A 25457-nucleotide genomic window follows, 5' to 3' on the forward strand; every position below is an offset into this window, starting at 1 on the left:
TGCAGTAAGAATACCGTCTTTAATTACCCCCTTTCACTACAAGCTGCCCCAAAGTAGATCACTGCTTCCTCATGAATGCCTGTCTAAAAATAAAAAACAGAGATAAGATTCTGAAAGTAGTGTTCTTCCATTTCCCTTTGCATGAAACTTCATCCCTGGAAAGGGAAGGAGTTGAAATCCAGTAATGTCCCATCCAGCCACATGACCTCCTTATTTTGGGCTGCTGGCATCGGGAGGGTCAAGGTGGGACAACCCCCGTGTGGCCTTCCTCCTCCTCCTCCTCCCCCTACTAATGGCAGCACATCTGGGAGGAAGTGGGAGAGGGTTGGTCCAGGAGGTGCCATTCCATCCTGGGACAACCGCAGGGGCTGGGAGCTGGAATACATGGAATCACAGAATATCCCAAGCTGGAAGGGACCCACAAGGATCATCAAAGTCCAACTCTTGGCCCTGCACAGGACCCCCAGGTGGTGGCTTGGACCTGGTTCTGCCCACAGGGGCTGACCCGCAATGGTGGTGCAGGAGAGCACAGCTCGGGCACATTTGGTGAATGCCGGGGCCTCTTTCTGCACCCCCAGTGCCGCCCTGCACCCTCAGTACTGCCCTGTGCCCCAAGTGCTGCCCCCGCACCCCCAGCAGCTCCTGCACTCCTCCCTCCCCAGCACAGCAGCCCCAGCCCAACCCCCCTCGCACTGCTCCTTGTGTTTCATAAAATTTCCACGACTGTTTCAGACCTGCACTCGGGAGTCTCGGGGGATGTTTGTGCATGACATCACCCTCCCCCTCCTGTAAATCAGGCACTGGGCTGTGCACAGCCATGACCCATTCATGACAGGGATAAAATCCAGATGTTCCAGCGCTGTGCGCAGCTGGGTCATTTCCTTTTTTGGCTAAAAACGTGAGGCTCTGGAGGCTGACTGAAAGAGGAGCCCGGGGGCCCTTTGTACAGAAACCTTTTGTGGTTAATCCCTGGAAAGGGCGCTGCAGGAACCCCGGGCTGTGCTGCTGCCGCTGGAGGGCTCAGCCGGGAACCTCGGGCTGGGGCTGCTCAGTCACCCTCCGAGGCCCCGCAGCAGCACCAGAGCCCAGCGTGGGTCACAGGGCAGGAACAGCAACAAAAACCCTGCTTGAAAAACTCCATCAGCTGCCAGAGCAGGAGCCTCTAAGGCAGCCAGGAATGTGCCAGTGCCACAGGCCCACGCGGAGCCCCGCGGGCCGTGCCCGTCCTGTCCCCGCGCAGGGGGCCCGAGCGGGGCGCTGGGGAACAGGGCAGGCGAGCTCAGGGGAAGCCGTGGCAGCTGTTAGTAAATGTACAGGAATCTGTGGAAAATAGTTTCACATGTTAGGGAATAAATGGCTCCTGGGCTGATAAATGCAAGTAACAAGCACACAGTGTTTCAGGGAGGGCTGCCAGGAAGGACCACGGACACCCTGCTGAAGGCTCCAGCGACGTTCCCGGGCTGTGCCCACCACAGGGCAGGGAGGCTCCTCTGCACGACGTGACACGGGCGGTATTGAAGGGATCCAGCCCGGGGGCACTGAGGCATCAAGCAGTGCCCAAGTCCTGCTAGGGCCTGTCCTGCAGAACTGCCTGCCTGAACAGACAGCAGGCACAGACAGACAGGCAGCCCCAGCCCCAGGAACCCACTGCAGCCCCACGGCGGGAGGAGGGAGCTGCTGTTCTCCGCCATAACCACAGGACTCCTACAGCTGATGCTGGGCTGAGGTTTGGGAAGAGAGGCACGAGCACTGCAGAGGTTCGCTGTCCCCAGGATGGGACTTGGGGCAAGACAAGGCTGAGCAGAGCCCAGCACCAACTCAGACAGTGCTCTGCCCTGTGCCTGCTGTTTGAGAGACAGAGGAGAGCAAGTGTCACTAAAACAGTTTATTGTATAAAGCTGTAGGAAATACAAAGGAGGTTGAGATTTAAGGCAATTCCTTCTGGAGACAGCTCCAAGCTCCTCAGAATAGCAAACACACAAACTCCAATTTACTGGCATTAAAGCTTCCAAGGGTTCAACAAGGATCTGAATACAAAGTTAATAACACTTCAACATGCATAACATTTTCTGTTGCTAAGTGAAGCCTGGGTGGGGGGCTAGCCCCTTCATCCTGTAGTTGGGTACAAAATGACAGATATTCATGACAAATGAGTACAAAAGGGAAAAACCCCACAAGAACAGGCTTTCAGAAAAGCACATGGCTGATAAGCAGGAAAGCAGGGTCAGTGTAAGTGCCCCAGCAAGACAGAAGCAGAAGGATGTAGAGACAAGGCAGGCATGGGCATCCTACTGCAGAAGGGCCTGAGCGGGGCCCAGGGCCAGCTCAGTCATTGGGCAAGGATGGCTCAAGACATCCTATTTTGCACAGTTAGGGCCAGCACAGGGACCTGGGCTATGCAAAGCCCCCCCTCAGGTGCTACCTTTGCTTTGCTTCTCATTTGGGACACAGTGAGTGTGGCCGGGGGCAGCCTCCACTCCCTGCCCCCCCCTGCAGGGGGACACAGGCAGCCCTGGCAGGAGCAGGTTGTGGGCACTCCACTGCCCCCTCGGCTGCCCTCCATGCTGCAGCCCTGTGCTCCCACAGACCCTCCCTCCTAGCACTCCCAGCAGCTCCCAAGAACAGCCACAGCCTGTGGGCAACACTCCTCTCCCTGAATTAACAAAGGTCTCTGGTGTTCCCAGTGCCACAGGCAGCTGGGCTCCGTACACCAGTGCCCATGCCATGAATCCCCATGAGAAGGACAGAGCGGGAATAAAGCCCTCAGTGCTCTCAGCCTTCAGCACACCCTTCTCAGGGGCTCAGTCAAGCGTGTCTCAGGGGAGCAGCATCAGGCCAACAGCCCCAGCTCCAGCTCAGCCACTGCAGCCATGGGAGGTCATGGCACAGGTGGATGGGAAAGGGGCAGGGAGGTGAGGGTGGGCCGAACACCCTGTACCTATGAGCAACTCGAGCTCCTCATTCACGGCTGAGAGAGCACCTCTACAGAGACGCTGAGCAAAGGGTCTTGCCTGCAAACGGTGAGGTGCTATAGAATTCCACAGGTGGATCCCATCTGGCAGGACAAACATGCTCTTCTCCTGGCAACACTCCAGCCTGGCATGCCCAGTCCTCCCAAACGGAGCAGAGGACCATTCATGCCCAGGTCAGCCATGCATATGGTGGTGGTGGTTACAGCCCTAAACCAGCACAGCTGAGCTGCACGGCCCTGCAGCCACTGCCTCATGTCACACAGAGTGAGAGAACCACGTGGGGAAAAGAGGGAAGTCAGCACCGTGCTGGGGGGCAAAGACATGCTGCCAGCGTGCAGATCCAGCAGCCCAGTGCGGAAGCTGCCCTTTGCTCAGCTGGGGCCCTGGGCTCAGCTCGTGCCTGGTCAGACTGGAAGCAAAAAGAAAGAGTAAATAATGGGGGGTCTTGAAGCTCCTTTTTCAATTTTATTTAGCTTTGACTCTGCACAGAGCCATAGCACAGCGTACTCTAGCCTTCAGGGAGGGGGCACAGGAGCCCCGTGAACACACCGCGGTTCGGGGCCAAGCCCCAATCTCCTGTGCCTTGTGCCTGGCCCCTGAAATGCTGCTGGGGGATCTGGCACAGAGGCCCTGAAGAACAGAGGAAGCCCTGCCCCGCGGTGTCCTTGGAGACTCATAGGTCACTGCTGCAGTCGCGGCACAGGATCTCATCTTTGTCAGGGATGAAGCCCTTCCCCACCAGCGAGGTGCTGCAGCGGGCACAGTTGAAGCAGTTGTGGTGCCAGTGACGGTCCTCAAAGGAGACATATTTGCCGCCACCAAAGCCTGCAGGAGGGACAAAGAGAGCAGTGTCAGAGCCCCTGGGGAAACTGGGCCAAGCTTTTCCCACAGACCGAGCCCTGGCCTGTTCATCTCTGGGTCAGGTCTTCACACACAGTGCTGGTGATGGCACCCAAACAACCCCCAGGACCAAATACATTTGAAATGCAAATCTCCACTCGTGGTGTGGGGAAGAACACCAAAACCATTTCATAGCAGACTTTACAGGGTTGAGACATTTGGACCAGAATCACCCGGGAGGAGCAGGGAGTGGATCTGCACCACCGCAGTGGACACAGGACAATGCTATTGGAAAGCTGGGAGGAGTCCTCCTGCCACCAGCCCAGGCCCAGGCTCCTGCAGAGGCTCCGCAGGAGCTTCCCTCCTCTGCTGGCAGTGGCTGGACTGGTGGGCTGTGACCCTCTTCTGCCCAGGACTGCAACAAACTGATAAGGACCAGAGGGGAAGTGGATGCTTGGGACCTGCCTGCAGCCAGAATCATCCTCTGAGTCACCAGCTGATTCATGGCTTCTCCTGCCTTCCCAGCAGCAACAGACTGGGAGTTACAAGGGGGAAGGTCAAGTGGGGAAGGGCAGGAATGAGGCCAGACTCTCTTAAGGGGTTCTGCAGGAGAGGATCCTCTACTTCCCCTGCCTTAGGCAGGTATAGCAGGTCTAGACTCCCCTGCACCAGGTGCTGCTCCAGCTATGGCTGGAAGTCCCTGGCTTTCCTGATCTGTGAGCAATCTTTCCACAGGACATGGCAACCAATATCAAACAAGGCAAGCTAGAGACGAGACAGTGCTTTGAGGGGTCACTTTGGGAGCCTTTACCTGTGGGCAGAGGGAATTGCTCCAATGGGACACAGCTCACCACTTTGAAAGATGCAGACGAAGGGAAACAAGTGGCCCCAGGAGCACTGCAACAAAGAGCTCCCCCCTCATGGGGTTCCTCAGAGAGCTGCTCTGCTCACCTGTGATGGGCTTTGCGCAGGCACTGCACTTCTTGGCATAGAGGTTCCCAAAGCACTTGATGCAGTACGGGTTGTCGTCCTGGGAGGTGAATTGCTGCCCAGCCAAGGGGGTCTTGCAGCCTGTGCAGACAAAGCACTCCTTGTGCCAGGGCTCGTCCCGGTAGGTCACTCCTCCCTTGGTCAGGGTCTGCAGGAAAGAGTGCATGCTGGTGACACACAGGCACAGAGAAACAGCCCAACTAGGGTGCTGGCACCTGAACCCTCCTCTGGTGGGGCTCAGGCAGGAGTGGGGAGTTCCCTGTCCCTGGATCAGAACTGGGGCTCCGGGCTGTCAGGCTATACGTACCTTTTTGCAACGAGTGCAACGAGGAGCGAACTTGCTCTCGTAACAGGGCACACAGTAATAATCCTTCTTGTCTGGGATGAAGGACCGTGACCCAATGGGCTGCTGGCAGCTGCTGCATATGAAGCAATGCTCGTGCCAGGTCTGTCCGTTGTACTCCAGCTTACGCGACCCTGCAGAGAGAGCCCTGCAGTGACAGAAGGAGCAGCACGCACACACGCGGGGGACACGGAGGGCTGGGCAGGATGAAAGGTGGTCCAGGACACCTGGCTCTGTGCCTGCCCTCACCATGGCAGTTCAGAACCACGGGCAGCTGGAGAGGGGGGCCCTGGGCCCACACCCCAGCCACAAGGGAGGGCTGTGGGAACACCCGCACCTGCACACAGGCCATGGCAGAAATGCCTGATGTAACCCACATTTGAAGATGGTGCCAGAATGGCCAAGCAAAGACACGTGCCTTTGCTTCAGGCCATCTCCAGAGATGCTCATGCACTTTCAGTCATTCCTTCTTGTCAGCACACAGCAGAAAATGCCCAGGAAACCCTTAGTTATCTCCTCCCCCGTTCACTTTCCCATGAAAAAGGGTAGCAGAGAGATGGGACTGCTGTGGCGATTGCAGCTTTGAATCCTGCTGTCTTGCTGGACAATCAAAGGGCCCAGCCCTCTGTGTGCAGTAACAGGAAGGCAGGAGAGCAGAGATTTAGCTCTCTTCCTTGCTGCTCTTGTGCTGGACCTGCAGCCCCAGCCAACACCAAGGGACCAGGAAGGGACTGCAGCGCTCGAGTTTGCCCACTCCTACCTGGCATGACAGTCTTCTCGCAGGCAATGCATTTGGAGGAGAACTCGCTGCAGTAGCAGTCGTTGCACAGCAGCTCCTCGCCCTGGCAGGTGAAGGGCTCGTCAGCCAGGGAGCGGTCGCAGCGGAAGCATCGGAAGCAGTGCTCGTGGTAATGGCGATCCTCGTAGTACAGCTCCTGGGAGCACAGCGGGGTCAGGAGGGGACCAATAGCCCTGGGAACCGATCTGCTTGGCTGGGGGCCCTGTACTCACCCTGCAGTCGTGGCCAATCAGCTCTTTGCACTCATCGCAGGTGTTGGCAAAGTGGGCGTCATAGCATGGGATGCAGTACGGGCCATTGTCCATCTGGATGTACTTGCGTCCATACAAGGACTCCTTGCAGTTGTCACAATCAAAGCACTCTGTCATGGTGCCGGTCTGAGGGCCTCCTTCACCTGCTGAGATCAGGGCAGGTGTGGGTCAGTATCAGCTTACACTGCCTGAGATGTCCCTGTGCCACCCTGCCACCTCCAGAGGGCAAGGACCGCGAGTCCCTGCACTGAGCCAACAGCCACCGTCAGGAAAGGGCACAGACTTGCACTGTGCTCCGGCTCTGGGGCTGCATAAACTTCCCAAAGAGCTGCAGACATCAGGGCCTGCAATGAGCCTTGTCTCAGGTTTATACTTCACAGCTGAAGTACTTCAGCACCGCTCAGAAAACCTGGACGTGTCAGCACACAGCTGAGCTCCTCACTGTTATCCTGGGAAGCAAAGTGTAAATAAGGACCAAAAGGGAGAAATTTTTTGCATTAAAAGTTTTGAAAGGCATCAAAACCAAGATCATGCACATGCCATGTGGGTGCATGTCTACTGCCACGTCAGAGAGCCAGGCACTCTGAGGGAGATCTGTCTGCCCAGCTGCCCTTCAGAAAGCCACGCTCAGTCCCCAGCAATGGCTCATGCCAGGATTCCTCCCAGTGGCTGCAAGCTCTCCCTGAGGAGCTGCCAGCGGCTCAAATCCTGGAACTTCTCCAGAGCTTTAAAGCAGCTGCTCCGCAGGGAAGCAGGAATCAGGCACCCCACACTGTGCCTGGCTATAGAGCCTCATCCCAGCAAACCAACTCCAGCTACAAACACTCCCCAGGCAGAAGCTGTCAGGGCAGGTGCATGTTCCACAAGCAATAGAGCTGTTGGGGCTTTGCATGCAAGAGACCAGACATCTCTCCCTGCCCCTTGTCTCCCTCACAGACAACAGGTTTGTGGAACTGTTTTGCTTTCTTTGGAACACTAACTCCAGAACAACAGTACCTTCCTCCTGTTTAACCTGGTTATTCCTAAATATGGAGTTTTCCACTTGCAAAATCACAGCCTTCTTTAACCCAGGTTGCTGTCAAGTGTAGACAAGCCTATGGAATTACATCTGAGCCATCAGCTGCAGAGCACCCCACACTGCAGTGTTCTTCATGAACCCACCCACTTCAGAAAGAGCAATTATGGCTCCATCTGCAGATCAGCATTTAAGGGGCAGGGAGCTCCCTGTCAGCCCCCGTTCCCCCTCCCCACAGCCTCCCTGGCCATAGGCTGGGAGGCAGCCTCCAGGGCAGGAGCCGATCCAGACAACTCTGACTCACAGCCCTGAGCTCCCTAGGGCTATTCTTGGTCAAGCCACACAGCTCCCAGCTGTTGTCAATCCTGGTATGTGCCGATAGGATTGCCGGAGAATAAATCCAGTGTTCCCACATGGCTACGTGACCAACTGAGGGGGAACAAAGTCCCTTTTCAGACACTGGTTCCCAGCTGCCGCCCGGACACTGCCCACTCAGTGCCCTCCAGCGTGGCCGGCACACGTGGCTGTGGGGCCAGCTCTGCAGAGGGTCCCTGTGAGCAGCATGGGCTGAGGCCACCAAGCCTCCCCAGAGCCCCGACTGGCAGCCCCACGTGCTGCCTGCAGAACAAGGCAATGGCCAGTCTATTACTGGAGGCGAGGCAGGCACATGGTGGTTTGCACAGCAAAGCCAGACGGGTGGTAGGGTGCTGAACTGGACCTGCTGCCCCAGCTCTGCTCCCAGCCTGGGCTGGCTCCCCTACTGTCCCTTCCCTCTGGGGCACCCCAGGAGGTGCTCCCCTAACCAGGCAGCAGCTCCCGTGCCCCCCCCACAGCTCCTGGCCGCTTCTCACCCACTGCTGCCTCCTCTCCCATTCCACTTGCCTTCGCTCCCTGAAGCAACCTGGGACCTTTCTCTCTGGCAAAGAACGAAATGAAATTCCCAACCCTCCTCCTCCTCCTCCCAGTCCTGGTGAAGGAAACTTTCCAAGGTGTGTCTTTAATAAAAGGGCCACTCCTGCCCCAGGAGCTGTGGCACCGCCAGTGCAGGCGGCTTCCATGTTTGCTCAATGGGCTGTGCTTTAGCTCTGTGGTCCTGTCATACGGGCTCAGAGGACATCAGAAAACACAATGGAAGGAAAAGCAACCTGAATGGAGAAGGCTGGGGTTTTCCCAGTGACAGGGACTCAGCTTTCTGAGCATTGCTGCCCTGACCCTGACACTGTCAGAAGAGGAAGAAAACATAAACCCTCTGAGAACGAAGAGGACCCTAAAGCAGTAGATTGGGCTTGCCTCCACTCTGAGTAGTTTCTCCACAAAGTCTCCGTATGCCTGCTGCATGCTAGGAACTGAGTGCTGCTCCCCAGGCTGCCCCAGGAGAGGGCTGGGCTGGCAGATGCCCAGGCTGCAGCAAAGCCAGGCCTAGCAGCCTCATGTGGCCAAGGCTGTGGTGAGCACATATGGGAGCAGACTTTGCACTGCCTTTTCCACAGAACAAGAACAGGCCCAGGAAGTTTGCTCAGGGTTATTTGTATTAGATAAGCTGTTTGCTCCCTTTGTTCTGGCCTCACATGCGGTGCTGGGCAGGGGTGTCAAAGCCCTGGGCAGAGCCAAAGCAAATGCAACATCTTTGCCCCTGTGGATGCAGCACTGCGAGACTCAGCGCACTGGGAAGAGGGCACAAAAGAAATGAAGGAAAAGAAATAGTACAAAAGCCCGCAATTCTTACTGTGATTGTAACAAGGAACCTGGAAGTTGCTTCCAGGAAAGACGTGGAGTTTTAAAATGCATTAAAAACCCCTTTAACAGAGGCTCAGATGTGGAAGGTACAATACAGCTTGTCTCTGTAGTGCTAATGAACATGTGCTCATCCTGCACCACCCTGTAAACATCAGCTGTACGCTGGGCTGATGTCAGGAACGCCTTTGAATGCTAACCAAGGTGCTGCCCTAAAATGATGAGCTTGCAGTTGCAAATAGTGTTTGGCCATTGCCAGATGGCTGTGGTCCTGGGGGATGAGGTCTGCTGAAGCAGGTCCCTTGTACACAGGGATGGTGGAACTGCATGTGGGGTATTCCTCAGCTGTCTTGCTGGCTGTTGGAGGGCAAAAATAAACACAGATATATGCCAGCCAGCTGCCTACTCTTACTCTCTGACAGATATAGTTGTGCTCATGGAGCAAAGAAAGTTCAGTTCCTCTCCTGTGCCCATGAACAAAAACAGCTTTGGGAACAAGAGCTCCACTCACAAACAACATTCAAAGTGCTCCAGGATGCAAATCTGATCAGTCTGAAGCAGAGCTCAGAATAGCCTCATGTATGGGAAAGGTCAGCGATTTGTCAAGGACGCACATCAAAGTCCACTTTCTAATTAGAGAGTGACATGCACCCAAATGACACCCCAGTCCATAGCCCATGGCTGAGGCTTAGCAAGAGCCCCAGGAGATCATTACATTAATTTTAGTGCTGGTAAACCGGGGATTTGTTTTGCAAAGGAGGCAGTACAGACAGTCCAGGGCCCAGCCTTCTGCTCCACGCAATCACTGAAGAGTTTACCTGGCCTTTTCAGATGGTTCCTGATACAACCAACTCCTTCAGTGCAGAGTCATGAGTGTGTGGTGAATCTCTACCCTCGTGTAACTTCACACCAGTTTGTTGTTTGTTGTCAGGTCGCAACCAGCTGCTCCACAGAGTCACCCTAGAGCAACCCATTAGGCTATTCCTAGGGAAACACTTAATCTTTCCAAGACACAGGAATAAACCTGCTTTTGACTGTCTGTCAAGTCCCTGCCTATTCTCACCTCCCTGGGGCTGCCTGAGCACAGCTACAAGCAGTTGCAGTTCACACCTAAACAGACAAGCTGAGGAAAAAGCACAGCCTTGCTGGGGCAGGCGAGTGTTCCCCATGTAAGGATGAAACCGTTCAGGGACACGGCTTTGGAAGACAGTCCTCAAAGCGCTCCAAGGTCAGCAGAGGAGAAGAACACTTTTTATTCCTGTTGCCTTTCCAGAACCTTTATGGGTCCTGGAATCTGCATGAAATTGTTTCTGCCTGCTGCCGACCCTAAAAGGGAAACCAGCTGCTTGTTCTGAGGAACAGCTCCAGCCCCTCCATTACACTGGGAGCGTTTTCATTCTGTGTTTCCTGACACCTCTTCTGCGCAGGGTCACTGCATGTTCTGGCACTCTTGGGGGCTGGGGGGCCAGCTCTCTAGGGTGCTGTGGGTGTTTCGCTGTACCTCCTCATGCTGCTGCCTGTCTGTACCCTGTTGCTCTGCTCCCAAACCCACCAGCACTGCTCCATACCTGGTGCAGGTGGGTGCTGTTAGAGGAGAGCTGGAGGCAGCTGGGCAGAGCTGCCCAGTGTTCCTTCAGGGTGACCCAGCCTGCACAGGGCACCCTCGGGAGCTGTGTTGCATCAAGTCTTCACCCGCCTGCTCCAAGCACCACTGAGTCACTTCCTGCCCTCAGCTCTCGCCTCCGAGCTGCCTTCCAGCCTCAGCCTCCCCCGGGACAGCTCTGAAATCTCAAGTATGAAGGGGGGCTCTGGCGTGGTGAGGAGCAGAGTCCTTGCAGGGACCATAAGCACAGCCACAGGCCTCACATGGCAGCTTCCCCATCAGCAGAACAACCAGAGGATGCTGCAGGTCATTTCTCAAACACACAGGGAAAATTTGGTTCTTAAAGTCAGCCTCGAAGGCAGGAGATAAATGAACCAGATGAGTTCTGGTCACAGCCTCCTCCTGCACCACTGGGGTGTTGAGTTTACAGATGTGCATACACCAAGCTCTGCTGAGCAAGCTGCACCACAGGCACTTCCCCAAGCACGGGCAGGACACCCTCCTGCCCAGAGCAGTCACAGGCTGTTCTGGGCTCTGCAATGGATTGAGCAAAACAGCTGGCACTGCTGTAAGGAAACACCATGCATTTGAAATGAAATAAGTGCTGTCAGAGGCACCCTTGCTCAGCTAAGTAGGCAGCTTCCTGAAAATGCCCACAATTTTGGAAGAAGTAGCAGAATCTGTTAAAGCAGCTGATAAACCACAAGACCTGAATTGTTGCATGATTTTAATATAGTCTTAGAATGACAAAACAAGAGTTTCCCATTGTTCAGATCTCTGAGGTGCCCCATCCAAAGAGCAAAACCACATCACACAGATTCCTCCTGACAGCTCTGCATACAGATAAAGGGTAAGTGCCAAAAGCACACCTGTCCCACAAATGTCTGATTTTACCCTCAAACCAAGGAAGTCTCCCCTGCTGCCAGCCCCCAGCCAGCCTGGAGGTGCCTGCAGGAAGCCCTGCCCTGTTTGCATAGCTGTGACACAGACACCACACCTGGGCCAAGGTGAGCAATGGCAAACGGCCGTGGTGGCCTGGCCACTGCCAGGCTGGACTCCTGAGGTCCTGGCAGCACAGGCAGAGGCCCAAGAGACAATTCAGCCCTGGCTCTGGACTTACTTTCTTTAGAGAAAGTTAATTCTGCCAGGGTCAGAAAAAGAAGCTGAAGAGTCCCTACTACAAAACCATAAAATTAAAAACCCTGCCCAGGAAGAAAGGAGGGAATGATTTAAGAGTTAAAAATTTACTACTAAACATCTGCAAGGGTTAATAAACTATTTCAGGTTCTGAACAAAATCCTGGCCCTTCAGAGGTGCAGCTAACAGCAGCAGAGCTATCTGGGGACACTCAGAGCAGGCAGCCTGTGTCATTCTGCTGACATTAAACTGGAATGTTTGCTCAAGAAATCAGCTGTTAATCTTATTCAAAATGAGTACAAAGTAAGCAAATTCTGTGCACTCAACAGGAAGTCAGGAACTGAAACCATTTGGGCAGTTTGGACCCATCACATTCAAACACACCATTAACTGATGGAGAAAGCCCAAGAGCAGAGGAGCAAGACAGGAACACATCAGAAACTTCTCCCCAGCCCAGTGTGACTGATCACACGAGCTTCAGCGTGATCAGAGGAGCAAGAGCTGCAGTCCAGGGAGAGGGCTGCTCTTGTTAGTTCTTAAAAAGGAGCAAGGAACAGGTGTGCAACTGTGCTCAATAAGCATGTTGTGAGCATTTATAATCTAGCACTGAAAGTTTAATTTTGGACTGAATTGGTTTATGTCCATATAACCCACAGCCATATAATGCCTCACTGCTTATCCAAGTGCGCAAACCCAGTGCTCTGGCAATAGTAATTCAAAATCTCTTTGCCCCATGAAATAAAGGTCATACTCAGTACACCAGAATTCAAACATGAAAGCGTGACAGGAAATGACTAACTGCACACTGAGGCCAATGTACCTTCATCTTGGATCTGCTCAGCACACAAGAATTTTGCAATTCAAACAGACATCACAGCCTATATGCAGAAAAAATAATCTGACTGCTCTAGTTGCCAGTTCTTGGGGCCTGTGCATCTCAGTGCAGATATCACTGCAAAATAATGTAATTCCACTCTATTTCTCTCACAACTCAAGCCTTACGCTGCAGTTTGCACTTTTCCTTCCCCTAGAGGCAGCTGCTTTTTAAACTGAGGATGAAGCCATTCTTATTTCTGAGGTGATAGATACATAATTTAAGTTTGCGTTTACAAAGCTTTTGTAGTTCTGAATAAAAGGTACTTATGAGATTATACCTCTGTTTTGCCCACAAAAGCAATCAAGGGGCTGCCTCAAGCAGTGGATGCAGTCCCAGTGAGCATGTTTTGTGCTCACATGCTGAAAACCAACCTGCATGGTCTGAGCCCAGTCCCTTATTCCCTGTCTCCCCAGCAAGCCTGAAAGCTCTTTTGCTTATTAAGGCTCTGCTCAGCTTCAGCTTTTTTTTTCAATAAACAAAGCAACTTTGACTTCCAGTAGCAGGAAAAGACACATAACCCAGACATGCTTTATTTAATGCATGCCTATTACTTAAAGGGCAAAGTGGATGTTTTCACCAAATTTGGTCAAAATATTCCCTTTTCCGATTTGATTCTTTTTCTCCCAAACACGAGCATTTGCAGTTGGGTTTCCTGCATATAAGCAGATCTACTGATGGAGAGAGGTAACGTGCATTGAAGCCCTGGCAGTTTTGTGCCTTTCGAGGCTCTCAGAAATCAGCAGAGGGAAGAGAAAGCCAGGAAGGTGACAGGAGACTCTGCAGTGACACTCGTGCACACACTCTCTCCCACAGTCCGATCACTAACTGTGGGCCTCTCCACCTGCGCTGGCTCTTTGCCCAAGGAATAAGGACAATCTCCCTATAAAGTGCTTTTTACAGCTGCCCGTGTCCCTTGCAAGCAGAAGCAATGCCAGCCCCACAGCCCGCAGCCTGTGAGCAGCTTCTAAATTTGGGGAAGGGCTGAATCCTGGCAAAGACAAACTGTCTCATGTTACCACCCCGGGAACGGCTTGAAGGTGCTCTGAAACAAAAACTAGGATCATTTGTTGCCCGGGAGATGCTGTGTGTGCCAGCTGCAATCCTCACGAAACAAGACAGCCCTCTCTCAAGGGCAGCACAGCCGAGCCCTCGCCAGGACAGGAAATTGCAGAACGGGGACAGATGGGACGGTTGAGAAGGGAACCTCTTCTTCTAACCACTGCCTTGCCAGCACTGAAGGGAACAAGTTTCCTTCTGTGGCTGAAGACTTCTCTGCCAGGTGATCAGGTCAGCAAGGTGTCATTTACTTTCACAATACAGGGCTGGTTATCTTCAAACCAGTCACACTGGCACCTTTCAAAATTACTCTTAAGTACTGCACAATTTAAATAATAGATGCCATCAACTGCAATTGTCACATATTTCACATAAAATCTCTAAGAAATAACTCCTTGCAAGTACTAAAAAGAAATCTGCAAGACGCAACACGTGCTGCTGTTTGTGTTGTGCAGAGACAGTCTTTGGTGGCACCCATGAAAGGGAAAACTGTGCCACATCCAAAAGATCACGTGGAAACAGCTATTTTAAGAGGCACAAATGCTCACAAAATGTATGAATGCCTTTATATCACGCAGCTACACATGGAGTTTCCAACATTCATGCCCCTGCCCCCTGGACATGTCTGTCTTGGAACTAGAGCTGCTGCTGACACACATGGAAAACACACGGACTGTGCTTAAAAACTCAGAGAGGAAAAACTGTTCCTTTACAGAAAAAAAAGCCCCACCTGAACAGAAGTAACAATATCAGAGAGCCCCGATCCAGGTCTGTGGCTCCTTTACAGAGCATCATTCTCTCATTCCAATCTGAGATTTCCAAGGAAACCTACATGAAACACATCTCTCACAGGTTGAAAAGGAACCGAATGGCCAGAATTTTCACTAATGGAGGCTCCTTTCTTGGCGACTTTCAGGTAAAGACCACGAAGAGCTTCTGTCTCAGCCCCTAAAGCAGCAGATATGAAGCAATGCAGGGAAGTTGCTCCACTCGGTTCAGTGACAGGAGCAGCAGCAACCTGCACTCTGACTCGAGGGAAAGACTGCCCAAAGCTGTGTGCTCAGGCAGCCGGAGGATCAGGGGCTTCACTGCAAGGAAACATCACCAATGCCCCCCAGACTCTCCCTCTGTTCTCTAACTGATCATAACAAACCCTCTCCATTTATACAGTGTCTTTGTCCCAAACTGGCAAATCCCCTGAGACAAAAGATCAGAGCAGTTGTGTTACCTTGCATTGCTGAAGGCAATGGAGCAGCCTTCTGCCAGGGGGGCTCCCCCAGTCCTCCACCCCACCGTCAGATACAGCAGGTGCCACCAGCCAGAGACTCTCACGAGTAAATCAACATTTCACTAGCAGAAGACTCAAGTGCTTGTCCAGGAACAAAAGCAGTCACGTCATAGACTGAGGGTGACATCAGCACAGGGATTGCATTTCCTACAGGGGTTTAAATGTCATTACTTGTGACTGGAAATCGGACACTTGCAATACAAATTACTTTAAATTTTCATAAGAGACATAAGAATTCCAATTCCAATTTTGTGTAGACACATTTCACTTCCAAATCCTTTCTATTGCTCAATGTCATGATGACAGAAATCAAAAGAAGAGAACATTCCTAACAGAAAGTGAAAAGCTTATGAACTTACTAAATCAGGTGCTAACGAGGTGAGCAGCAGAACTCTGGATTTCCAGGGGAAAGGGTCAGCGTGACTCAAACAGGGTGATCTACTTGGGGCCCAGTTATTCAAGATCTCTGCATTGCCCTCTTCCATTCTTACTCAAAGTTGTGCTCTGTGTCTTCTAAAATTAAAACTCAAAGCTGTCACGGACCTGAAAGCTTATTTTATCAATGCAAGAGTGTTTAGTTTCCACAGAGCTGACATCCTGCCCCTCTCATCAGATTGTGGCTTCCTCAGTTCCCTAACAGCTGTCACCAGCAAAAACATTATTTACCCTCATAATACCTGCAGAGCAGGGAGTAATGTTATCTCTCTCCTGGGATTTGCACCTCAGAGGGTTCTGGCACAAGGCAAGGCCTGCAGAACTAAAAATGGAACCAAGATCCAAGTCCCATCTTTCTTCTCCTTCCAAGATGCAGCATATATCCTTGTCAGTGGAACCTGTGACCCCAACTAACGCGTGTTACAGACGTGTGTCTGGAGACTGCATAACCCAAACTCTGGGAGAAGCAGGGAAGAAGGGAGGAAGAGAAGGAAGCTGGGGACATGGTCTTTAAGGTCCCTCCCAACTCTCTAACAGACAGATACAGTGCTGTGCTGTTACAAAGTACAGCTAATCCAGACTCCGGATCTCTTGACCCACACCATGCCTTTGGTAGCTGCTCCTGCTATTTAAACTTGGGGCTTTAGCAGTGAGCAGGCTGAGCTGGCAGGTGGAATTGGAGTAGGGCAGCATCAGAGTTACATACCAGTTCAAAATGGGTTAGTTTTTAAGAAAGGAAAAAGCCACGTTTTCCTTAAATGAGGGTAGTGAGGTGATGTCAAAAGCCTGGCAGAGGTCAGCAGTTTAGGCTGGCACCTGGGCTCACAATGCTGACAAAAGCAGTCCTTGCACTCAGGGACAGCTCAGGACCCACATTTTTTGCTGCTGTTCTTTTTTTGTCATCTTCTCATCTTGAGCAATATCCAGGAATGGTGCCATCAGGTGTGGATCTCAGAGAGGAATCTTTGTTTTGAACCATGCTGAAGGTTAGGCCTTTCAGATACACATCTTACATGATTCAATTTCTTTTGTTTCATTAGAAGAACCTTAAAAAGATATTTTTCACAAGCAGCACCAAATAAACACGGTGGTTGTGTACAACCTACAGCTGCACAGACCACAACAGAAATTATGTCTGACATATGTGAGGGAAATCTTGTGGGCTTGGACCATTCAAGAAATAAGGCTGCTTTACAGCTACAGGAACAACACATGACCAGAATGGGCTCTAACCTGGTAATATACAGTCTGAAAATCAAATGTTAATTGTTTTTACAATTTGCATTTTATATTAAAAAATCTCCCAAAGACCTCAGGATGCAGAGCTCAGCCTGGAAAGGATTTTTATGGTTACACTGTAAATCCACTGAAAGCAGGGACCTAGAACGGAACCAGTCCATTACAGCTCAAACCCCAGTTCTGGGTTCTGCCTCAAGCAGCTGGGATTATTTCTCCAGTTCAGCAAATTCCTGTTACTGAAACCCACTCTGATATTTAAATAAACTTGGAGAAGATGCTGAGTAGTCACTCTGCTTTACAGATAACAAGATCGGAATTGTGTTATTTGATGGATTTCTAAGAGAACACTTGAAATTTGGGCAAACAAATTCAAAATATCAAGGTCATATTTACATTCCAGGGTAATAATTAAATACTTAATATCTTGTGGTTCCAGTATTCTAGGTTTTTCTATGCACTAAAATATTTAGTCATGTGAAAACCATCTGTAGCAGCTGGAAGACATTTATTTGGCCCACCAAGACTAATTAGTTTAAAAATACATCAATAAAGTGTTCCTTTTATTTCCAAAAAGCTAGCACTGCTGCTCTCAGGTCTGTTAGGGTGCTGGTGAATAATGCTTATGCAATGTTCTCAACAGGAGGTATCAGATGCCAGTTTCACAAATGCACACAAATATCTGTTAATTAAAACAAGGCTTGTACTTCGGTTAATGCTCTTCTGGACTAACCCAGGTCATTATTCACAGCATTATGAACACTTCAATCTGTCTTTAGTCTTTCTCCTAGACTCCCAAATCCACAACTCTGAAAACTGCAAACTGCTTTTAAAAATCACTGATGAAAAGAAATTTCTGTTCAGAACTGGGGTTCAGGTACTTGTGTTTAAGAATTACAGGGCATAAGTCTCCAAGCATGCCTTTTCTCTCCAAGAAGTTCCTGCATAATCTTCATACAGCTTTTTAAAGCCAAGTAAACAAGAGGCAGAGATGAGACTGTAAAAAGGGTTGAATTTGGCTTAGTATCCACAGGAATCACTTCTCTGGCCAACAGTTTGCAAAGGGTTATTTCTTGGCTCATCATTTTTCTTTTGCTGGAAGATGCTGAGGTTTTAGCAGTTTCTGCAGAGTATGCAACAGCATTCAGCATTTGCTCAGCTAATGAGTTAAGTCATTGCAGCTCTCCGATGGCTTGAAGATTATGGGTGTAGGAAAAGGGAATGCTCAGAGAGGAACTCTGAGCAGTCACCACCAAACTGCGGTTAAAACAGACACCAATGACTCTATTCGGCTCCCAAACCTCAGACAGTTTCCATTTTCTCAATAACAAAGCATTTTTGTGGAATGAGGTAACAGCCTCCATCTGCCAGGTCTAAGTCTCCACTAAGATTTCTCAAGAGCATGGCTGACAAGCGCTGGCCAGCAGAGACGGGACGGCACGAGAGGCAGGAGAGTCCCTTCTGCCTGGGCAACACAGGGACAAACTGCAACAGGACAGATGTGGAGAGGAGCCTCTGTGGCACCAGTGCACAAACTCTCCTGGGAGTTTTCAAGCAGCCTTCAGTGAGCTCCAGCCAGTGCACAGCTGTAGAGTGCAAAAGGCCAAGAAAAGAGTTGAGACTTTTCATTAGGGCTGGCCAGGGACAGGCAGAAGGGAGCAGAAGACAAATGGGTGTCACAGGTTCAGCAGCTCATGTGAGTGCGTCAAGAGCACAGAGCGTGTGATTGAGAAGCGAAAACAGGTCTGTAAGCACACGCTGCAAGATGCACAGTACAAAGGGGCATGCAGATGTCCTGCTCCTCAAGGACAGCACAGCCCATGGGACTGGCCACTCAAGCTGGGATACACCCTTCCACACCTGAAATGCTCAACATCTGAGGCAGAGCAGTTACAGCCCCAGAATGGAGCCTGGGAGGGGGTTTTGTTTCGTTCTTGCCTTGTTTCTGAATTTGGCAGCCTGTATCTTGGCCTCTCAGTTCCAGGGATGCTGAGCACCAAGCCATTCTTTTGATTTCTGGCAAAGCCAGCTCAATTCCTCCGAAAGCAGACCTTCATTTAGATACAGATGAAGATTCCAGCTCCTGTCAGGACCCCCTCACCCGACTCTCGCCTTCCTCTACAAGCAGCTGCTCGTCACTCGGCTCCAGGTTCAAACCCCCCCTACATCCGGTTCTTCCATCTAAAGCAAAGGCAATTTTCCAGTTGTTTTTCTGATGGCCTTTGCATTCCTGTAGCACTTCCTCATGACGTTCAGAAAACACTAATACTGACCTCCTTGGGTAATACCCAGCTGGGTGCCCAGCTGGACACCTGGTGAGTGGCACCTTCCTTCCCACCCAAGACAAAGCACTTCCCAAGCCCATTTTCTTCCTATGAGGAATACTGCTGTCAAATCTCAAAAATCCACGCTGCTAATACTAGCCTCCTGCAAGGTCAGCCAAAGAGGACTTCCATCAGGGATGAGCTTTGCTGGAGAAGGCTCCCTGGGGATTATCAGAATAGTACAGTCAAGCCCAGATGGCCACAATGTGCCAAGCACATTTCCTGCAAACATGGTGGCGAGGCAAAGGCCTCTGCAAATCAAAGTCCACGCTGATTTCTGCCATCTGCTAAACACTGAGGACCAGGCTGAGGCCTTTGGGAAAGGTCAGGATAGTCTTACAGGTTCTGAAGATATTGCTTTTGTTCTCACTGCTTGCTTCTCAATTCCTTCGTTAGAAGATACTAATCTCTTTGTAAGGCAGTTACTTGGAGCCAAGAGTTTAGATATTATTGCAAAACATATGCTTAAGAGAGACTGGAAATTATGTTGGCAGTGTTACAGAGGGGAGCAAAGCACAGCTTTGGGTCAAAACAAACCAAAAAAAAATCTAAACTAGTAAGCAATTCCCATGCGATAGTTTAGAAGAGCCAGCAAAAGCTTCTTCTAGAAAGAAAACAATACTGTGAGAACGAAGCTAACGAGAGCTGGCGCTTGGAAAAATAAAATGGCTAGTAATGAGCTAGAGTATTGCCAACAGCACATATCCAAGGGAATCTTTCTGGGAAATGGACCCAAGCCATCACGCTGGAAAGCCCTGAGGGACTAGGGACCTTGAGGCTAAAAGCTGGCAAATTGCTTCATCAGTTAAGGTTGTTCCCAATGTTTTCTACTGTGTAAAAATAATTTGTTTTAGCCTACAGGTCTCTACAGAGCAACGGGTAAATTCAGGCTGCTTCCTCTGCGTTCATTCTCAGTCCAGCTCCTCAGTCCCAGGAGTGTCCTGAGAGCACAAGACAATGAATATGTGCTCTAACTTGGCAAAGAAAACCCCCGCATTGGCAGGGGATGTCAAGGTGCTGTCTAATGACTTTCCTTCTCTTCCAACTCCTTCTCTGATTCACATTGCCATCTTCTTTGCAACTGACCTAAATAACATGTTCGGGCAGCACTGGAAGTGTTTCTGTCTCATACTTCAATAGCAGCAAGATCTCTGCATCTGGAAAGGGATTTCTCAGGGAAGTCACACCACAGGTGGATTAGCAGTGTTCTTGAGAAAGGAACAGAAGCACCCCGTCTTGTCTCATCTCATCAGTGAGACTTCCTGGCTGCAGGAGAACAAAGGTTGCCCAGGAGCAGGGAAAACACATGCTGTGTCTGTGCCCAAGTCCCAGCAGATCTGAACAATGTGGGCAGAGTATGCGGTTACCTCATTTCCAGGTGTGCTGTCAGCATGAGCCATGACTGGCTTGGGATGAAAGAGGAAAAGCTGTTCCTAGATCTGGACTTGTCTGCATCGTTTATTGCCCAGCAGCCATTAATCCTTTAATGCCATGTCACACTCTCAGCCCTCAGTTCCTCTCTAACCTTTTGGTCACCACTGGCCATTCCACTGCAGAAGGGGCTGAAGGACAGGGTGCAGGACTGCACTGTCCCTCCAGAGCCAAAGGCCCCAGGAAAGGGAAAGCAAAGAAAGCCACTGCAGAAGGACTACAGTGGGTCAGCCCTCTCCAGACACACAGTAGTTATGTGTGCTGGCAACATACAGGCACTTAAAGCAGTTTTATTCCCAAATAATTAAGAGACTTCTCCAGCTATTCACTGCAGCACCTTTTGTAACACAAGTGTCCAACAGCACTGCATCACAGGAATACAGCGGCAATCCAACCCCTGTCACTCCACAGTGGCCGCACACACAGAAAGATTTTTGATCCTCTCCCAATCCCTTTACCATAAACTGAGGCACTCCCAAGAGCCATGCAGATATCTCAGCTCCTTCCACCCCCCCAGCAGACTGTTGATCTCAGTGTTACCTTACAGCAATAGCCCTCACAGGTGATGTACTGAATAAGTGAAAAAGTCAATTGGAAACACATTTATTGCCAACAAGGAAATGGACTGTAGGGAAACAGAGGAGAGTATTCTGAAGCTGCATGGACTGCCACAGCACTTTCAGCTTTCGGGTGAGGAAGTACCTTGCAAGGCAGGCACTAGATCTTCAGCAGCCTAACAGATGCCTTTCTTATTCCAAGGATACACATAAATACAGTTCCCCTACTGCAATAGAAAGGAAGTGATACCTGATCCATACCACCTCTTTTTCAGGTAATTGAGCTTCAAAACTGAAGCAGAAAAGCTGCCAGCAAAACTTGCACATCTTTGTGCTACAGTTAGTCCATAACTAGTCTGCATCTGTTATCTCTACAGTTTTTATTAGCTCATGTTTACTTTGGCTGCACATCCAAGCAGGGTGAGAGAGAAAAATCTTGGACTCTCAACAATGGCCAAGCAGTTTAATCTGCCACTGGGGACAATGACTTGACTCCTATTGGCGTGTAGCGCTGGCAGGGTCAAGTGTAACATGTGCTGAAGGAAGCACTAGGGAAGTAGATCTGTGACTGTTCCAACAACACTGAGCATTTCCTTGAGCTATTCAGAGGTTCCTTTTCCCCTTTTGTATAGAGAAAACAGCTCCAGCTGTCCAGTCACCTGCGCTGGCTTCTCCACTCACTGGATTAATGACACTGGTGGCTGCCAAGAGCTCCAGGTTAGATACAGCACATTCCTCACAGCTCAGACATTCAAAGCTAAGTTAGGAAGCAGTCAAGATCATGTTCTTGGCATCAGCACCAGGTTGGTGCTGGAAGATAATTTATATTCCTGAACAGAACTGGCACTGGGCAGGTTGGGCATAAACATCAACAAACCCTTGTTCGGGCAATTACACCAATCAGAGGGGTCCAGAGTTAACAGTTATCCATGCTGCTGATTTAATAATATTTTTTTTGTATTTGAGAAGTTCAAAATACTTCACATTAAAGAACTCTGCAGCTTGCAAGCCTGGGACAATCTACAGTAATATATTCAGAGGCAAGTAAAAAATGAAATGAGTTAATGTTAACAGTCAGATGACCACAGGCCAAATCAAGCCAGACTGCACTTAGAAGAACATAAATTTCAGCATTTCTATTCCATTGCTATTTTGATTCTGTGTCAAGACATTTCTAAATAACTCCTGATTTTAGCCCCGATACGATATGTCTTCTGATTCCTCCCAGAGTAATATTATCCTCTTCATGGGCCCCTGGGAGTAAGGGCAGAATCATTTTTTGTAACTGTTCTCCATTTAGCAACTACCAACAGACACAACGTGGTCACTCAGCAGAGGCAGTTCTGGGGTGAAATACAGGAAGGTAAAGCCATATGGCATTCTTCAATTTCCCCTTTCCTTTCACAATCAGACCCTTGATATTTTCTTCAACAGGAAAACTGACACTCCCCCCTCCCTGTAAATTGCTGACAATTGTATTTTACACCTGGCCAAAACCAGAACAAAATGGAAGGAAGAGATGAAACAAAGACCAAGGACTTTTCTCAGCAACTACATCTCCACAGAATGGAGCATTTTCCTTACCACCACTTCTGAGTGGACAGAGTTCAGTAACCACAGCCCAGCCTTCGTGGGAAGTGCCCCCTCCTCGCTGGCAAGTGACTGCCGGACAGTGCCTGTGGCAGCTGCTTCCAGAGAGCAGCCAGAGCCATGGGACCCACAAAACCAGCACGGCCTGTGCAGCTGGGCCCCTCTGCCTGCAACTGCCCAGCCTGCACACTCACTTCAAAAGTGACCCTAAACTCTTGGTAGTAATCTGAAGATTAAATACTACTGGTAAAGCTTCTCTGCCCCCTAACAACTAGTCTCCCTTTCCTATAAACAGCTGATATCTGGGGTTAGAGCTGTCCACCCCTTGTTTGTTTTTTGTTTTTATGGAGTAAAACATTTAAATTGATTTTGATGACATCACAGAAGCAAAACACTGTCGAGTTCTGAATTTTTCTAGTTTGGCCACAGAAATGACACCTATTTCAGCAGAAGTTGCCCAAGTCCCCTGAGGAATGAGGTGTAGCCGCTTGCACTCTGAGCAAAACTGCAAACAAGCACCTTCCTGCCAGAGCACCCGGGCACTCTGAGAACAGCCCATGCCAACCAGGGCTACTGAATACTGAACACTGGAGGAGAAACAGTTTCTTACTTGAGCAATTACAAAGAATGATGAAGCTGTTTGTCCAGTTAAGAGGTTTGGTTTTTATCGAGACCAGCCAGCCCACAGTTTTCTGTAAACCCTTCTTTATCACACAAAAGGTGAAGTAGAGCAACAAGGTTTAACTCCTGTCTCTGTCCTGAGGCTACTACTGCAACTGGGGCTCTTCAAACACGGTCTCATGCAACCTGCGGGCAGCAAAAATCCCACAGATATCAACCAGGATCCCGGTGAGCCACTAACAAAGTCTTGTGCATCAGTGCGGCAGTTATCATAGAAGTCCTTTCTCAGGGAAGGTGGGGGGGAATCACTTTGAGCACTGAGAGTAATCAATTTGTTCCATCTTCCTGCTGGCATTTCAAACACTAGCCGGCCATGTAACAGCACCAGCTCAGCCACAATTAGTAACACAGGAGAAAGCATCCGACCTCACCCGGCAAGCAACAGAGCAAGTCCTGGCTGTGAACGGAATCCAGTGCTTCCAAAGTCAGTGCACTGGGAATTTTGGTCACCTGCCTGCAGAGAAGTTTTTTCTGGCTCCATCAGTGAAGGGTTCACCTCAGTCTTAAAGCTGCTAGGTCCAAAACCAGAAAAGAAGACCACTGAGCTCATAACACTGGGAAAATGATTGACCAGCAAAGGCTGCACCGTGGCACAGTTCACAGGGCTTCCTGCTAGGGAATTCTGGCTATTTCCGAACTCCGCCCTGCCTCCGCTGTGTCCCACCACTCCCTACGAACAGGTTTAAGGAGTCCTTATTCCAAAATATACCTTTTGCTGTACAGCATCCGCTATAATTAGTGACCACAACTAACCATATTGCCTATATTTTTGTCTCCTGTGCTATACCACCATTCTTAAAAGTGTACAAAATTACAGACCCACCTGGGTAAGAATGAAACTACAGCTGACAACTCTGTGCCTCTAAAGAAGTGGACAGCAAGAAAAGCAAGAGAACCATATGGTCTGCATACTAGGAAAAGGAAAAAGGATGGCACAAAAATAAGACAGAAGTATTGGACTTCCCCTTTCCTGCTTTCCTGCCTATCAAGAAGTTAAACCACAAACTGGCAAAAGACATTAGGGAAATGTGGCAGCTTCAACACCTGGGCAGCTAGGAGAGCCACAGATTTCTAATGCTTGGTAGAGGAGTCAGAAAAGCAAAAGGATTTTCCCTGCACTCTTCCCTAGAGGCCTGTGCTGCCAGCAGGATGCTGCATCCACCAGAGCTTTGCCCTTCCCTCTGCTCCTAGAATAGGTTTTCCACTTTGGAAAGATTTCTTTATGGTTTTCAAAACTGAGAAACAGTGAACGTAGCAAATTCAGATTTAAGTACAGAGACCTCAGTATCAAATCCTGCCCTGTGAAGATAAGTATGTGCCATCCAACCCAGCACGTGCCATCCATTTGTGAGTCTGTGGAGAGAAATTCCTACCACCACGCTTCACCCAGGCTAACTGGAACATGTATCCAACATCTCCAAGAGTTCTCATGAAGGAGTCAAAGTGATTAATGTAACTACAGGTTTAGAACTGGAAATGGATAAAGAGAACGTTAAAAACGTTACCTGTAAGAAAACACAATCTGAAACACAACTGTGTTGAGCAAAAAAAAAAATAAATTTCCAAAGATCCTAAGCTATTTTTTAATGCGAGACCCAAACTGTGACTTCCGAGTCTTTGTCTAACACACACACACAGACACACACACACACACACAAAGCAGTCTTTTCCCATAGCTACCCTGGGATTCTCTGGAAAAACAGCAACCACTAGGGATATGTTGAAAATTTTCCTGTGCTACGTTTGAGCATTTGGTTATAATTTACTCCCGGGTCTGTTGGTTGGGTAAAGTCTCAGCGCTCTCTTCACAGAACACACCTCAAGCTCTCAACTTCAATCTGGGAAAGGGGCATGGCCCGAAGACTTTGGGTTTTCCCTTTTGGAAGTCGGTGTGAGCGGGGCAGCCCGGAGCGGAGCTCTCCGTGCCGGTACCACCACCATTCCCGGGGGATGCCGCGACCCCAGGGCGGCACGGGGGACACGGCGATTTTCCTTCAGCCCCCCGGAGCAGCCCCGCCCGACCCCCCCGGGCCTGTGGGGCCACAGCGGGCGGCGGATCCCACTCCCGGCCCCAGCCCTGGCCCCAGCCCTGGCCCCGGCCCTGGCCCCGGCCCACCTGGTGGCTGTCCCGCGGTCCCGCTCCGTGCGCCCCGGCGATGGGCAGGCTAAGCTGGGCTCGGCTGGCCTCGACTCAGCGCTGCCGCCCAGCCCCGAGGGCGGAGCCCGGCCCGGGGCGGGGCCGGGAGCGGCCCAACCGGTGCCCGCTCCGCACAGCGCTGGGGCGGCGGGAGGCGACGC

At 50.5% G+C, this 25457-nt stretch overlaps 1 protein-coding gene across 4 annotated transcripts; it reads right to left on the minus strand.

Annotated features, from left to right (window-relative positions):
• Window positions 1-1870: 1870 nt before the first annotated feature.
• FHL3 (four and a half LIM domains 3) lies at window positions 1871-25457 on the minus strand. Of its 4 annotated transcripts, none has more exons than XM_039385364.1 (7): window positions 25276-25457; window positions 14846-15052; window positions 6157-6338; window positions 5906-6080; window positions 5110-5279; window positions 4764-4950; window positions 1871-3797 (listed from the first exon to the last, which is right to left on the minus strand). In XM_039385364.1, the coding sequence occupies exons 2-7, from the start codon at window positions 14850-14852 to the stop codon at window positions 3646-3648; spliced, it is 873 nt and encodes a 290-aa protein (XP_039241298.1). In that variant the 5' UTR covers window positions 14853-15052; window positions 25276-25457; the 3' UTR covers window positions 1871-3645. The 4 variants fall into 4 exon arrangements, with proteins under 4 accessions (XP_039241298.1, XP_039241297.1, XP_027602688.1 ...); XM_039385363.1 differs by having other exon boundaries at window positions 6157-6341; XM_027746887.2 differs by lacking the exon at window positions 14846-15052.

Source organism: Pipra filicauda, unplaced genomic scaffold (genome assembly GCF_003945595.2).
Source record: "Pipra filicauda isolate LSUMZ 115617 unplaced genomic scaffold, ASM394559v2 scaffold407_size631318_pilon, whole genome shotgun sequence".
Taxonomy (NCBI): Eukaryota; Metazoa; Chordata; class Aves; order Passeriformes; family Pipridae; genus Pipra; species Pipra filicauda.